The following is a 17,155-nucleotide window of genomic DNA, read 5'->3' as shown; positions in this document are numbered from 1 at the left end:
TTTTTTTTTTACTTTTATTCTTTCGAGGTAACGGTGGTATTGAATGTCATGAAGTACTGATGTTTTAAACCCTAAAATTCTGCGGAAGGGGAAACAATTTTGCAGCAGTGACACATGTGGAAAGAGAAAACAACCTAAAAACAATACCGGAAACATGAAAGTCTGATCAAAAACGACAGCCCTGAGGCCTCTTTTAAAAAAATTGAATTTCAGGAGTTCCTTTTTTTTTCTTGAAACAATAATTGCCTCTAAATTTCTAATTGCAATAGCTGGTCTCTAAACATTTCAATTTATCAGTTAGAAAATCTCAGACTTTAAAAATGTCTAAAAAGTTACTCAGAATGCCGACAAAATTTGGATAAACCGCGGAGGATGTTCTCATTCATCAGTGCTTTGTATCAATTTTAGAAATTTTCCCTCGTTGTAGTGCCTCAGATGGTAAATTTTTTTTACCAAAACTGCGAATAGAATATTTTTAACTAGTTATTTTTCCTGCTTGCTTGCTTCAAACTAGTAAAGGCTACTATACGAAGTTATCCTCTGATGCGGAGAAAGTCAGGCGTGAAATTTTGAACTAGAAATCTGATTTTTACTTTTACAACCAAGCGCCTGGAGCGCGTTTCCTCCCGTCTATCGGCAAGGTGATTAGCTATCGAGAGAAGTGACGCCTACTGATCAAGATTGTTTCCATTGAAGAACATTCAATGCATAGTTGATTACGATTGGGTCAGGTGCGCGTTGCAAATTTCTTCGCACAGTGATTGGACAGGTAGTGCAAATTTAAACATTTTATTTATTAAATTTCAAAGAACCTATGATATCGTACGTAGAAATTTTCGGTGTGTCCCAAATATCTTTATCAAGATAGTTGAGTAATTGTCGTCAGTGTCTCGAGTGGTATTCCCTGCTTATTGGGCTTTGATATTTGTGAGTTTTGCGTGCTGAAACTTCAAGGTGCAAGTACCAAACCGTGTCTCGTTCGACAGTTTGGAAATGTATGCTTTTATATTTTATTTTTTCAAAAAGATACCGCTTAACATATTGCGCGAAATATTCAGAGAATACTATTGAAAGAACAAAGAAAAACCAAACGAAATTTTGTGCAAAACGATGACTAAGGCCTCCTCAAAAAATTCAAATTTGACAAGACCTTTGCAAACCAAGATACGTGGTCTCGTACTTATACCATCGATTTTAAATCCTAATTATTTTACATTTAAGTGCTTCACTACATACGTATTTACTCTAGCTTTGTTTTTTTAGCGTAAATTTTTAACGAGTCCATTTAATGTTACTATGACCTATTGAACGGTCAGTTTGTGCATGAAATATTTTTTTCATCTCTAACAAAAAGATCCCCCTCCCCTTCGCCACTTTAGTCCATGAGAAAGTCCAAATTGAGGAGTACGTAGAAATGTAATACATCCTCATAAATGGATTAGCCTTCAAATGAAGAAGCAGGCAAAATTAGCATTCACGGTGCAGCAATAGTGGTATTTCAATAATGAATATGAACCATGATAAATCCCAACCATGGACATCGTTCTGTGCAAGATGGATTCTTTTAACGTTTGGGCGGACTTTTTATTTTGGTTTTCAAATGTGTACATATGTATTCCTGTTTCTTTATTAGATTTGAACCGAAGACCGTTACAAATATTTTTAAGAAAGTTGAGCATATTCTTTTAACTTAAACTAAGGATTCATGAGGAAGATGTCTAATTACACGACACCAATGGAAGACAATGAGTTCATCATTGTAACTAACATAAACATAATCAACTATGGGGGAAAATCTGTTTTTTTTTTCGATGTATTTCAGAATATCGAAAATGTAGAAACAGTCCTTTATTAGGTACGTCCTAAATATTTCACTTTTTCTTTAGAGCCTTGTGAAATGTTACAGATTAACTGAAAATGAAAATTAAGTCTGAGTTTCATCCTGAGGCAAACTATTTTACATTTGCTCTGGTGTTAGCGTTTTATAGCATCTCCGCCAATGCAGCCGTAGAGTAAGTATCTTCTTATCACTTTAATTTTCTACGACATTATAAAATCCGAACGCTTATCATAGGGCCAGTATGTATGGTCAAGATTCAGGGCCGGATTTAGGGGGTGGCCACATGGGCCGCGGCCCATGGCGGCAAATCTAGGGGGCGGCAAATTTTGCAATGTTTTTAAATGTAGATATAAAAAAATCGGATTTAGAAAAAAAATTACAAACGAGAAAAGGCGACAAAATCTCTCATTTCTTGAGAGTATAGTAATTTCTAACTATGTCGTCTTTCAGTAATACAAGAGACAGCACCTTTAATTTGTCGAGTTAAGAGAGAGACCAAAAACGCAATTTGGCCTGGAACGGCGCGACTTAGAAAGAAATGATGGCGAGGGCTTGAGATGAAAAGCAGAAGCCCTCGGCGCGGCGGTCGGCATGTGACATGTTAGCGCCTACAAGACTGCATGAATACTTCACGCATTACATCAAACACAGTGCGGTCATTGCAGTCAGCGTGAAACGCATAGCGCCTACAAGCTTGCGTGAATACTTCACGCATTGCGTCAAACACACTGCGTTCAGCAGCGGTCGGCGTGAAACGCACAGCGCCTACAACACTGTAGGAATACTTCACGCATTGCCCCGAACACAGTGTGGTCTGCGCGGCGCGGTGGTGGAAGTTAAAATCATTAAACCACATTTATGTTTGTTCTTTTGTAATTTTTTCGTCCATTTTTGATAAATGGAAGGCTCTGACCACACAGCGATAGGTTTACGGAACTTAACTTTCTCGCAAAATTCCATGAACTTTTGCTAATAGTGTTGACAGGGCTTTCTGAAAAAATGTGTCCAACACGAATAAACGCGCCTTATGCACCCCTCCCCTCCCCCTACGGCACGTTTACTTGATGGTTTTTTATTAATGTTTCAAACGAATGAGAAGGGGGCGGCAAAATACAGGCGGCCCAAGGGCGGCAAGTAGGTAAATTCGGCCCTTTCAAGATTTGTGGCAGAAGCAAAAATAAAGTTTTTAAGGCGAATCACTTGTACAAAAGCAATTTTAAGAGAATTCTTCAGCATCATTTCTTCCGCCCCTATCATAAAGTAGGTACTATGCATTTTCTCATGCAGGGATTTTATTTACATTCTCATCCATTATTTCGCTCCTTTCTTTTCGAACCTTTTCCTTGGCGAAGTCTCTGGCCCTTTTTCTTTTTTTCCAACTTTGAAGCTCTCTAAGCCACTTGTTGAAATTGTTGAGGTGTTCATCTCTCCTGGTTAGCCAAAAAATGTGAAGTTGTTTGAAAAATCATCACTGCAGTAATTATGTAGACAAATTCTGACTAGATAACATTCACTTGTAATAATAGAGCATAATCTTACTCAACGAGTTGTTATTTCTTTAATCAGAAAGTGCATATCGATTGTGAAACTGCAAAAATGTGTTTCTCGCGGCTTGAGGCATTGTAGACTTCCTCTCACACTCCATTTTTTACGTGAAAAACTACTTAAAGTCACTCTTCAGAGCTTTTTTTATTTTTTCTATGAAAATTTCAAGCCTTGATAATAGTTCTTCTTGTTAAAAAAAAAAAAAAATTGGAGCGGAGATTTTGAAACATTGCAACCATGATACGCATTTCTGCAGTTTCAGCGTGGATATAGCGGATGCATGAAGGTATCTGCTCATCGAGAGTTGTTGGCGTAGGATCTTGCATTAAGTAACTTTAAAAAAAAAAAAAAATAATGAGATTTAATTTAAGATCCCGCATTTTAAATTCGTCGAACCGAAGGATGATTACAGCTCGCCCTGATTATATTTACCGTGACATGTTATATACCGATTGATTGGAAAATGTACAAAGTTAAGTCACATAAGGAAGCTATACTTGTAACTAATCAGATCGCTGAGGAGTGGGACTTGGGATTTCATTCATTAGAGAGAACTATCAAAATCAAGTTGTATTGAGAAGTTTGCAAAAAAAAATAATAGAAAAAATAGTTAGAAAAAAAAAATCACTAGCATAAGCCCAGCCCCATGTTCCGTAAAAATCTGAGATTATTGCTTAGCTGTATTCCAACATCAACGTTATAATTTCAAAAGCAGTCAGCCGGCTGTGTTCTGTCCTGTCCCCGCACTTTTTTTTACCTCCAGAGAGCGGAACAGTATGCGAGTCATTATCCGCCAAATTCCAAACGCGACGCAGTATCAGATACTGGCAATGCTATGCTGTGTTTACGAAGTGAGCTATTGACGCAGGAATGATTCGCTGGTTTGTATTGTAGAAACTTGGCTGCAGCTCTCTCATTTTGTGTTCTTTTTTCTCTCGGTGTCAGAACTCGAATGCATGACATGCCGTAAATTTTTCACCTAAAAGCTTGCCAATTTTTTCGATGCGGACCTTTTAATCGGGATTCCATGCACTTATCGACGCCCAGAAAAATGATTTCATCGTATTCACCCAACATCCGACAAGTAATGGACATGATGACCATTTGGAACATCGAATTATAACCACATTCGGGAGTTATGCTGCTATGCCCCTTGGCCGCTCCGCGGCCCAACCCCCAGTCGATCGTGATTTTATGATTGATCATGATCTGTTCATTTTCATCAATAGTAGATGGTCATATTTGTTCTCGGCCGAGACTGTTTTGTTGAAATTCAAGTCTCGCGCCACAGTTATAGCGTCGGGAATTAAAAATCTGCATTTCTCCCAATGGGGTCGGCAAGAGCATGCCATACAGCATACCTACGTTTTACTTCCCTCGGGGAGAGGCAACAAAAAGTGGTACAATCACAATTTTGGAAACGCACCTTGACAAACAATACATTCAGGGTTAGGGGACTCCAAAGCAATGAGTTTCAGGATGGGAGGGACAACAGGGACATATTATGAAGTCTTCTTAAGGGGACCTGTCTTGCAGCTCACCTTCCTGGCACGTGCCCCTTCAAACATGCCCCTAGGTCCTGGATCTGATTGTACGTGAAGCGTATCGCATCAATTAAACACGGTTTCAGGGACTCCATTCAGTCCTCCGATCGTCAGGTGCTTGTGACAAAAATAGTTTATCAAAATAAGCTTTAACTTGCTGGAGCGGCAATTTACGAAACGTGTGGTTTATTGTTGACAAATGGTCGACTTTCATTCACAGCAGTGACTTGTTACGTTAATGATGAACCTCCATGATTTGGAAGTGGGATACCAAAATGATGGCAACCTCCCGTGCCATACAGGTCGGTTAGGTTTGATAGTTCGGTTGCATGAACCGAGGGTATACAATTTCATGATTCGAACAAGACTCATAATATAAAACACCTGAACATACGACATTCCATAAGACATTTCATGAGACAGTTCATATGGACTACGTTATGCAATAAGGATGATATAAGGATTTTTGATATGGAATATTGATTCTGGCTCAGTGTTCGAAACTCACAGGCGCCAACGCGCCAAATGCGTCTAAGAAATCGGTTACGGCGCCTAAAAAATGAAGGCTCTGCGCCGTCGTGGCCCCTAAAAATTGCTCCCCCCCCCCCAAAAAAAAAAATCATAGTTTTTCTGTTTAGTGATTTTTCGAAATTTTCCCCAAGTAACAGCTACTGGTTCTGTAACTAAAACATGATGCGTTTAATTTGTCACTATATGCGTCGTGAAACATAGGCAACAAGTCAATTTGGCCCCTAAAAAATCTTCAATGGTCCCTAAAAATCGAGCTTGATGCGCCACATGGCTCCTGAAACTCCAAGGTGCGTTTCGAACACTGTATCTGGCTCATCCATAAAATCACCTAACTGCACAGAAGAACTAATAGCACATATGTTGCTTCTTAAATTGACTAAAAATTGTAATTCCCTATTACAAAATGAAGTCTTTAAAACAGAACTTTCTTTTCTCAGTGGAGGGTGGTCCAATATTATTGCAGATGGTGCATTTTATGATTATGTAAACTTCTAATTCCTGAAATAATTGTTACGTTGTTTTTCCCCCAAAAGTCATCAATGGACGTGGCACTGTCAAGCGGGAAAATGTGCGAAAACGCGGTTGGACCAAACGAACGCTTCCCTTAATATGGTTGGCCCAAATCTCTCTGAAAACCAATTTAGCATTAACGCCTGCAAGCTGGCCTGCGGACACTACAGCATTCTCTGGCCCAAACCCACAGGATACGTTCAGATCAGCTCAGAATTAACTCACATCGACCACAATAATATTTACTTCCAGAGCTTATCGGAGATGGGTGCGTAGATCCCTTATTTTCCACAATATTTTAACACTATGTGAGATCTTGATCCAATTAAGGAGAGAAGAGACGAGTGCGAGGTACCTTTTTAGCAGTTTCATCGCACAAGAGAAAGATTAGATGGAAACCCATTTTTCATTTTTTTCCACAATGAAAAGGGACGATTCTATTATTTTTTACTCAAAATTGTCCCATACCGAAAAGCCAATTAATGATAGAATATACACTAGAAAAAAGTAGCTTGGATCTAGAGTCCAGACTCTTAAAAACATTGACAAGAAAAATTACTCTTGATTCAATCGGATTTTTGGTTAAATCGAGAACCAAGCCTTTTCATTTAAGGAGATTTCCTTTCGATTTAAGCAAAAATCCGATTGAATCAAGAGTATTTTTTCTTATCGATGTTTTTAAGAGTCTGGACTCTAGATCCAAGCGACTTTTTTGCCCAGTGTAGGTCCAAGGGTGGACTAGTTCAAAACTTTCCAGGATGCAGGGACCAAGAATTGAAGCCATTCTTAATAAATGAAGAAAAGGTTCAAAAGAGGCCCTAAGAGGCTCTGCGAGTTTTTTTTTTTTTTTTTAAAAAACCAAATGAAGCCCCAAATTTTATCAAATGGGGTGATCGCACCCTAATGCCATAGGCCAATCCGCCTCTGAATGCTTATTGCACCCCACACATAAAAATGTGCTTGTAAGTAATACCTATTCTATTCCTTTAAAACTTGAGTTAATTAGCCTCCCTCATAATGCTCAGTGGCGTGTGCTTTGCGCCCACTGCACAGGAAAAAAAACACATTGGATCTGGAGTCCAGATTCTTAAAAACATCGACAAGAAAAAGTACTCTTGATTCAATCAGAATCTAGCTTAAATCAAGAACCAAGCCTCTTAATTTAAGCATATTTCGTTTCGATTCAAACAAAAATCCGATTGAATCAAGAGTATTTTTTCTTGTCAATGTTTTCAAGAGTCTGGACTCTAGACCCAATGTGTTTTTTTCCAGTGTGGTCAATAATTAAACCTACGTAAAAGGATAGATTATCAGGATGTTCACAACAACCACTTAAATAATCCATTCTTTACTCTAGCTATAAGGAGAGATTTATGACTTATCGATTATTCAAGCTTCAACGGTGATAAAGTTGTTTTATTATTTTAATTCAGTACCTGACTTTAATCTTTTGCAGATTTGCCAGCCGAGGTTCACCACCTGGTACAAGAGCTGGGGAAGGTGTTCATCAAGAATGTCCACGCGAATTTGGTGGGGAGGTCGCGGATCGCTGAAGGAGGTCGCAACCTCCACGTCTCGATCTCCATCCAGAACCCATCCGTCACCTCCTTCACCAACGAAGCCGACGAGAGCTACGAATTGACAGTCTCGGAGCGGGGATACTCGGTACGAAATGGACTGCATTTTGCAATTTGGAACTATAAATTCTGGCCCGGTTTAAAAACAACGTATGTGCCATTGGTTTCCCTATGCACATAAGTGTTTTTTCAGATGAGCCAGAATCTATATAGTTCCAAATTGCAAAATGCAGTCCAAATGTAATTTGGAGCTATCAACCTCTCGACGAGTCTTTGTGTTTGTCTACTACGTTTTCGCGAATTAACTTATGAGCACTAATATGTGTGGAGGAAAATTTCGTTTAGTAGATAACCATACCATGCCGTTGAAGGATTGATTCTCTATAGTTCAGCGCAAGGAACACATAAAAATGAAAAAAAATGACTCTTTAGCGGCAGTTCAAGATGCGAGGATGAAAAGTGGGTATTTTGTGAAAGCAGCTATGTTAAAATTTAAACATCAAAACGCTGTTGCCAGTCATATGGAAGCTGTTCCATCAACACTTACAACATCATTAAGTTGCAAATTATGGCTTGAAACTTTGTATCAATGTTCTACAGAGTATTGGAAATCAAAATAGTAAAACCGCACTAATTGGATCCATTTTTTTTTATTTTTATTTTTATTCTTTTTTAATTAGGTAAAGCAATTAGGGATATTTTAAGACGTTGCATTTCGGTGCAGTGACTTTCACTACAAATCATTTCGCTCATGCTATGCTTAAGCTTAACACGATTGATCGTGGCCATACTGCTGCAAGCAACTATATAATGCTCCCGAACAGCTCACATTGCATACTTTGATTGATGAAGGCGAAGTGGGCAGATCAAGTGCGCTGCTCAAAACATTGGATCATTCCGATGAAATTAAGAGAAATAAGTATGCAGTTTAACAAATAATGTTAAATTGTTTTATTTTTTTTTAAAAACTAAAATTTAAGAACCAATTTGCTCCTTTGCAAACCGAGGTGCACGTTTCACTTGTCTAGAAATTGAAGTTCTGCCTTGCTGACCACGCTGCTTACGGTGACTCGCCTGACAAGCCAACAAAAATAGCCTCAATTTTCTACTTTAATATTTACTATCTCTCACTTATTTTGCAACTTATTAATATCACATCTTAACGATAATACAACCACATTTCTACAGGTGGCTGCGACGATCAAAGCAGAGACCTACCTAGGTGTGCGCCATGGCACAGAGACCCTCTCGCAGCTGATCATCTTCGACGATCACGTGAAAGAGCTGATTATCCCTTCAGTGGTGACAGTGCAGGACCGGCCTGAGTTCCCTCATCGTGGGCTCCTCCTGGACACAGCCAGGAATTTCTTCTCCGTCGACAAGATCCGCCGCGTCCTGGACGCTATGGCCGCCTCCAAACTCAACACTTTCCACTGGCATATCAACGATGCCCAGAGCTTCCCTATGCAATCCGTCGCTTTCCCTCAACTTACCAAGTACGGTTCATACTCCCCGGAAAAGGTGAGTCATCGGTAGTGCTCCCATTCCATGACCGTCAAAAGTTCCGGGATTATTTTTAGAATTTCTTCAAAAGTTCCGGAAAATTTCAGGAAAATCTCAAAAGTTCCGGCACATAGGAGCATTCGTTTTTTCAAAAGTTCCGGGATTATTTTTAGATTTTTTCAAAAGTTCCGAAAAATGCAAAAGTTCCGGAATCATTCGGGAACTTCAAAAGTTCCGGGAAAATTCCAGGAAAATCTCAAAAGTTCCGGTACACAGGAGCATTCGTTTTTTCAAAAGTTCCGGGATTATTTTTAGATTTTTTTTCAAAAGTTCCGAAAACTTTCGGGAATTTCAAAAGTTCTGGGGAAATTTTGGGAAAATCTCGAAAGCTCCGAGACATGGGAGCATTGGTCATCGGCATTTAAATAAAAATTTATTTTTTACTTTTTTTTAAAAATAAATCTTATATCCTTCATTTTTCATTAAAATAATGAGTAATTTTAAGTCAACCATTCCGATGAACTGGCTTGAAAAAAAGTAACCGACACATCAAGCACGTCATGATTAGTTAATCGAGGTTGGTGACCTGCGCTGCGGTCAGTGGTGACATCTTCCCAAAAATTAATGGAAGAGGGATCCCTATAAATAGCTCTTAAAAATAAATACCTAAAAATGACCTCACATACATATATCCAGAGTTTGGAGGAATTTTCCGAAAAATATCAAACTCTAAGCTGTGATCATGTTCGGACGCGGTGAAGTAATGGAAACGAGATTTTGATTTATTTCGCATCTCCAAATTTTATACCTCTACAAAATAGGTAAAACTGGGTTAAACACGAATAAGTTGGATTGTTTGAGGATCCGGAGAACTCATGAATGTGTATTTACGCACGTTCTTTGCTAAAAATACATCATCTTCTCTCAAGCGATGTTGATCACACAATTCAGAGCTGAGTGGTGTGGGGAGCGAGAATGTTCGGTTCTTCGTTTGAATCACTGATCCGGTGGAGATGGAACCAGTTCATCCTGCATTCAAATTAGTTGACGCATGAAATTCGGATGTTAACACGTTCACGACGCGACGTAAAGCCGATCCCGCAAAGCTCCCTGAATAAAGCACGCTTATCCAGTACAACTATCTTTGCGCTGGTTCAATCCATAAAGCTAACTCTCCTCACACTTTAAAAGAAAAATCACGATAATTAGTTGATTCAACCCTCGTGTGATTAATGAAATACATTGTTTGCGGAAAATAAGCGTTAAATGTCCCGGCCGTCGAAACGCCAGCTTTATGAACATATATTACAGAAAAAAATCATGTTAGGTGAAAAATCTAAGGTTATTTTTAAAAATTACACAGGAATCTGCGAAACCCGCATCGTAATTTTTGGCGTGGGACTAGTGTAATTATCTCCCTTGGAAAAGTACCAAACGCGTGAAATATACCCAAAATTTCAGGTGTTTTTTTATGTAAAATATCGCAAAAACGAATGTTGGATTACCATCTCAATGGTTCTTTTGCCTGACTTTCATTGAGAAAAAAAGGAATGTTGGATTACCATCTCAACGGTTCTTTTGCCTGACTTCCATTGAGGAAAAAAAGGAGGCGTTTACATTGCGGACATCTTGCATTCTTTTGATAACGTAGGTCGGTGTGCGGACGAGTTTTATCATCGATTTTCTTAGAAATGGTTTGGTTTATGGAAAAAAGTCATTCTATGTAAAGTATTTGAAATTATATCATGAGTTGATTAAAGCAAAAAATCGAACGTTATGGTCCGTTTTTCATACTTCAAATTCCGGATTTTGCCGGCCAGGTTGTACCGACCTACGTTGCGGAGTAAACAATCCTCAAGATGCAAACACCTCCTTTTTCTTCTCTATGCCTGACTTCGTCACAATTTATGACCGATTTAAAGCCTCAGTAGAAAATGCTTACCATAAATTCTCTGGTTTTGTATGACAGGTGTACAGCCACGACGACATCCAGAGTATCATAGAGTACGCGAAGGTGCGAGGAATCAGGGTGATCCCGGAGCTGGACGCGCCAGGGCATGTGGGCGAAGGGTGGTCGCACCTCAACGACGGAAAACCAGAGCAGGACCTCTTGGCTTGCTTCAACGCCCGCCCTTGGCAGCAGTACTGCACGGAACCTCCCTGCGGGCAACTCAACCCCACCTCGGAGCGCGTCTACGACATGCTCCTCGACATCTACACCGAGATGGGACAGCTCTTCGAGTCCGATATCTTCCACATGGGCGGCAGCGAGATCAACATCAACTGCTGGAACTCCACGAACTCCATCGTCAACTGGATGAAAAAGAGGTACCTATACATTGGCGTAGCTCTAAGGAGTGGCGATTCTTGAAAGTTGGCAACATTGTTTTCTCTCTGTTTAAATGTACGTAAAATATCGATTCTTGGTGAGGCGGCTTACCTCAACAATCGATATTTCCAATGGAGTGAAATTGATGAAAAATATTGTTGCTAACTTTCAAGAATTGCCCTCTACTCTTAAGGGGTTAGGATGAACAAGGCTCCCCTCAGGGCCGGATTATTGGGATGGCCACATGGGCCGCGGCTCATGGCGGCAAAATGTAGGAGGCGGCAAATTTTGCAATTGTTTTGAATGTAGGTATCAAAAAAGAGAGAAAAAAATCTGATTCAGAAAATAAATTACAAACAAGAAAAGGCGACAAAATCTCTCATTTCCTGACAGTAAAAGTACAGTGATTTCTAATTTTGTAGTCTTTCGGTGATACAAGAGACAACACCTTTAATTAGTCGACTTAAGAGAGAAACCAAGCACGCAATTTGACCTGGAACGGAGCGGCGCAGCGGTCGGCATAAAACGCATAGCGCCTACAAGACTGCATGAATACTTCACGCATTGCGTCAAACAGTGTGGTCAGTAGCGGTCGGCCGTGAAACGCACAGCGCCTACAAGACTGCATGAATACTTCACGCATTGCGCCAATACAGTGCGGTCGGCGCGGCGGTGGAAGTTAAAATTTTTAGCCACATTTATGTTTGTTCTTTCATAATTCTTTCGCTCGTTTTTTATAAGTGGAAGACCTTGTCCAAACAGGGATGGGTTTACGGAACTGAACTCTTGTTAATGTTGACAGGGCTTTCACAAAAAATGTGCCCAACGCGAGTAAACGCGTCTCATACACCCTTCCCCCACCGGCACGTTCACTTGGTGGTTTTTATAGATCGTATTCGACAGATCACTCAGAAGAGATTATATTGATATCGATTGATTCAATATGTAACCACAGCCTCAAAAGTCAATTCAGAAATTTGAGGTAACGGGTCTTATGTGGTCGAATTTTTATTCTCTCGAGTACCAAATGGCAATGAAAAGTGAAATTGTCAGGAATTTTCTCATTTTCAGATTTTCTAAATTAAATCCTAATATGTTCTATTGTTTTGAACCAAACGATACATCGATCCACTGTCGAATACGATCTTTTGATGTTTCAAAACAAATGAGAAGGGGGCGGAAAAATACAGGCGGCCCATGGGCGGCAAGTAGGTAAATCCGTCCCTGGCTCCCCCAGAAGATCCTAGTCTTCATCCCAGTCGATGTAATGACTTTTCTTCGAAATAGTAGAATCTGGTTTCTTCCAGGAAAACTGCAAAATGTATAAAAACCTTGAAACCGGTGCATTTTCTCGTTTCAATGCATATAGTGATGAAAAAAAGGACAAAGTCGTGAAAAGTTTTTTGAGGAGAATTGGTAGAGCTGAATCTTTAGTTTCAGACGAATATATTTCGCGAAAGATTAGCCTTAAAATGCACTCGAGACAGAGAAAGAGGTCAATTTTCCACAATGTTTCCCAAGGAGGCCTAACTCCCCTTCCCCTGATGGTCCTTTTCTCCTTTCATAATGGAAAGAGCCAGATACCTCCCGGAAAAGCGGGAACTAGTTCATCCCTAGACAATTGCTCAGCAGTATCAGCATCAGAAGATCCACGTAACATAGCCACACGGAAAAGAAAAAAAAGGAATTCTACAAGAATGCTACATGAATGAAAAATTTTCAGTGACATTTACGAGATTGAATTTATAAAAGCATTGCTAAATACTGGTAATTTTATCTGTTCTTTCTAGCGGGTTAGGATTGAGCGCCGAAGATTTCTTCGAACTTTGGGACATTTTCCAGCGTCGCGCATTGGAGCGGTTAGAAAAAGCCAACCCGAGAGTGCGACATGCGATGCTATGGACTAGCTCTTTGACACTGAACCCACGGTTAACGAAGTACCTGGATCCTGCAAAATACGTAATTCATATTAACACCAAGGCATCTGATAAATCAATCGGTGATATTGTTGCAAACGGGTACCCCGTTGTCTTCTCCAATCAAGATGCCCTGTACCTGTTTTGCGGGTAAGAAAGAAGTAAACATTTAATGTATATTTACAAACGAACGCCAGAGCGAAACTAAAGATTTGTAACCCAAAATAAACTGGAAAAATGGACAAAAAGAGACAGTTGTCCTCGATATACTGCCTCACTGACCTTACACTCCAAAAGAAATGACTAAAAGCGATGCGTTGAATAGCTACATCCTCACAAACCAGAGTAATCCGCACAAGTTGCGGTCCGTGTGCGATTCAATTTCGCATAACAAGTGCGGTTTTAAAATCATGCTCTGTAACTTTTGAATGGACCCAATGGCGTAATGTATTCTGGTTATGATCGATATTTTCCAAATTTTATCCATTTGGTGATTTTGGAAAAATTGAAGTAGCAACCCCTTGATCAATTATTAAAAAATGCACATGCCAAAACTCAGCTTTCAATTTTTCCCTCCTTTTTTTCTTCTTTTAAATAAAGGCAAAAGTAATATATTAAACCATTGATATCGATACACTAAAGTATGTTGCAAGTTAGGGACGGTGCTTTTGATGTTATTTTCTTTGATTTCGGAGAGTAATTTTTGACACGAACATTCCTTAATGATTGATCTAGAGACTAAAACTTCGATATTTCTAAATTAATCAACCGAATGGATGGAATATGAAATTAATCGATCGTCCCTAAAATGCATCGAGCCAAAGCCATAAGAGAAAACTTTCAAGGATAATATTTCCTTGGTCGTCCGTTGCCCTCCAATATGAAAGCGTTGAACTGTCAGAATTTTCATTTGCGTTCTCCAGGGTGTTTTGGAGACATAAATCATGATGACTGTATTTACTAAATTCGGCAGACCTTTGAAATATTATTGGCCACCTTACTGACTTTTGCCAAAATTTTCATGCGTCGTTTGATTTATTTTATTCCGAGAGGCCGCTCAGGTTTTACGTAACACTAGCTGTTCTCTTGTCTTTTTTTAACGTTCCCGCTATTGCTTGCGTAACGTCCGTTTCGCAAATCCGATTCCCCCTCAGGAATCACGTAACGATGGATAAGCTACTCCCTCCGGTAGGGCTGCTATAAACTTTGTTAGAGGCGAATTCCATGAAAATTCCCTCGCAAATCACAAAGAGCGATCAGGCTCCGATGAGTCAAAAATGTACATCTTGCTACATCTTGTATCTTCTTCGACTGAAATTACCGCTTTGCTTTGTGATGAGCTGAAACTAGTCGGAGGATGATTAAAAAAGCGATTAAAACACGGTATTTATAAACAAATGTTTCATCCTAATAAGATAGAAATAATGTATCTTCGACGTGCACACTATGTTATATAAAAGACGGGTAACCAAAGTAAGCCCATTTTTGGGCTTTCGCAGCCCTAAAACTCAACGAGCTTAAAAAAGTATTAATGTGGTAAAGTATAAATAAATTAACAAAAATTCTCATTGAGAATTTTGGACTAAAGCCTCTTTTCTCGCCAGTAATCACCATCGTTCACACCTTTATTTTCTTTCTTTCTCTTCTTTTTTCTTTTTCTTGAAGTCCTTTCAAATTACATCGCAGAGTGGAAGCGAGTTACTATTTATGAATCGTAAGAAACTGGGATCACTGCGGAAAGTTTGTGAATAAAGGCGTCGCGTCGCCTACTGTGGTATACATTGAACATAATGACTGTGAAACTCCAAAACCACGTATCTCGCATGCGGTTTTTAAAAATCTGAGCTCCGTTATCATTTTTTGTTGGAAGAACAAATCGGCATTATCCCTTGAAGTTTTTTCAAGAATTGCTCCCTACAGAGATGAAAAATCGCAAAAATTGTTAATAGTTGACTTTGAGTAGTTCGCCATTAAAAAAAAAAAAAAAAAAAGAATGACAAGCGGTCTGTGACGTCGTAAACCGAGATAGTGGTTTGGGAATTTCACCGTTGATATTCTCCTATATCCCGTAACATTCATAATCTGAATTTCTTATCATTTTAGGGTTGGATCCAAGAGCGCCAAAGAGGGCGAATGCTCCCCTTACGTGAGTTGGCAGAAGATCTACGAGAACAACCCCTTGACGATCTTGAAAGAGCAAGGCGTGGACCCAGCAACCGCGAAGAACCTGACGTTGGGCCAGGAGATCTTGCTGTGGTCAGAGCAAACGGACGAGAAAGACATCGACGTGAGGTTGTGGCCCCGTGCGGCCGCTATGGCCGAACGCACTTGGTCTAACCCCCAGGAAAGCTGGAGAGTGGCCAAGAGCCGCTTTCTGCATCACAGAGAAAGGCTCGCCCAGAGAGGCTTCGGAACAGAGTCCATCGAGACCGAGTGGTGTTACCAGAATGAGGGCGCCTGCGAATTCGAGTGAATACCACCTTCAGAACGTGAATCACACCTTTAAAGAAATATTTATACTAAGACAACACCTCAGCAGACAACTTGAAGACGGTGGTTCTGTATTGTAAGGATACATCATTGGGGAGTTTTTATCGACATTTTGCAGACAATAATAAACGGCGCCTATTAATTTCTTTCACCTGCGATGATACAGAAATATGAGGCGAAGATTCCTGCAAACATCAACTTAGAAGAAGGAGAGGCTATAGTTAAATTTGAGGCACAAAACACCTGGAATAAAAAATGGTTCGATTTTGTAAATAGCTTTGTGAAATAAAATATTGTCATCCGTGTAAATAAATTAACCGATCAACTTACGTGTGCCAATCATCAGTGCCAGCCATGAATTATTATTTTTCAAAACGCATTTCTGGAGAACATCCGTGAGCATTTCACTCATGCATCGTGAATATACTCAGGTTGTCAATATACTGCCCCCGGATATTTTGATCATCTATGGATGAAAGTTACGAATATGAACTCATCAAAAGTGAGTTAGTTAGTTATTTTAATGATAGTGTTAAATGCAATGAGATCAAAGCATTTATTTGGTTCTAAGTGTCTCGAGATGTGAGAAATTTTGATTTAATCAGTCTTTCTTGTTATCCTTTGTCTTGTTAATTCGTGTTTATTAATGTCATGACTTGCCATCAATTTTTCAACCAAAAAAATAGTTTCACGATGGACGCAACATACAACGTCACATGTCAGATCGCAATTTTTGCATATTTCTCCAATGATTCTCGTTAAAAATTTCAGTAGCTTGAGGAAAGGCTGCGGGGTGCAAATGCTAATTCACTGTTGGCTCTTTTGACTAGGCACACGCAGCATTTGATTATAGATGATTGTTCGTCACTTCCGTCATTAAGTAGAGCTTAATTTCTATGTCAGCTCTGTCATTAAAAAGAGTTTAAAATATTCATATCAGAATGGGAAAAATCTTTCAAGAGGTTAGGTAGAACCATTTGTTCGGATAAAAAGCAAATTATCAGAGAAGAAAAGGAAGTTAGTTTCGTCAGTCATTAATACTTATAAAATTTATTGTTTTGTAAATTGTGCTGTATCTCATGGATGTAGTGTGGGAAATAAACCCTCAATAATGATCCAGAGTCTGGTTGGTTTTATTTGAAGGGGTTCGCCTTCAATTTTTGTATAGGCAACGCAAGCTCCCTCGTGTTCGAATAGTGGTATCGTCATTAATGGCACGCTTAGTCGTGACGCACACAAATAAAACCTTTTCATCAGTAAAGAAGAGGTTACTTTAAAGTCATGTCAGTTTGCCTTCAATTTCTAGTGTAGGCAATAAATGGTCCCACGTGGTCGAATAGTGGTATCATTCTTCCTATGATGAACAGACA

The 17,155-nt window shown here is 39.5% G+C and overlaps 1 protein-coding gene across 2 annotated transcripts; it reads left to right on the top strand.

The window, feature by feature from the left end:
- The first annotated feature begins 630 nt into the window (after positions 1 to 630).
- On the top strand, positions 631 to 16,906 carry LOC140225926 (chitooligosaccharidolytic beta-N-acetylglucosaminidase-like). Of its 2 annotated transcripts, none has more exons than XM_072305969.1 (8): positions 631 to 769; positions 1,907 to 2,012; positions 5,994 to 6,238; positions 7,427 to 7,635; positions 8,736 to 9,068; positions 11,020 to 11,378; positions 13,170 to 13,445; positions 15,399 to 16,906. In XM_072305969.1, the coding sequence occupies exons 2-8, from the start codon at positions 1,918 to 1,920 to the stop codon at positions 15,766 to 15,768; spliced, it is 1,887 nt and encodes a 628-aa protein (XP_072162070.1). In that variant the 5' UTR covers positions 631 to 769; positions 1,907 to 1,917; the 3' UTR covers positions 15,769 to 16,906. The 2 variants fall into 2 exon arrangements, with proteins under 2 accessions (XP_072162070.1, XP_072162071.1); XM_072305970.1 differs by lacking the exon at positions 631 to 769 and adding an exon at positions 798 to 995.
- The last annotated feature ends 249 nt before the right edge of the window (positions 16,907 to 17,155 follow it).

The sequence above is a fragment of the Bemisia tabaci genome, unplaced genomic scaffold (genome assembly GCF_918797505.1).
Source record: "Bemisia tabaci unplaced genomic scaffold, PGI_BMITA_v3".
Classification (NCBI taxonomy): domain Eukaryota; kingdom Metazoa; phylum Arthropoda; class Insecta; order Hemiptera; family Aleyrodidae; genus Bemisia; species Bemisia tabaci.
The sequence above is the reverse complement of the archived record's forward strand: the minus strand, read 5'-3'. Positions and strand labels throughout refer to the sequence as shown.

Coding starts and splice junctions, on each gene's coding strand:
- LOC140225926 (XM_072305969.1), top strand. CDS start 1,918: ATGAAAATTAAGTCTGAGTTTCATCCTGAGGCAAACTATTTTACATTT. Junction 2,013..5,993: donor TCCGCCAATGCAGCCGTAGA/GTAAGTATCTTC, acceptor TTCCCCCAAAAG/TCATCAATGGACGTGGCACT. Junction 7,636..8,735: donor TCTCGGAGCGGGGATACTCG/GTACGAAATGGA, acceptor ACATTTCTACAG/GTGGCTGCGACGATCAAAGC.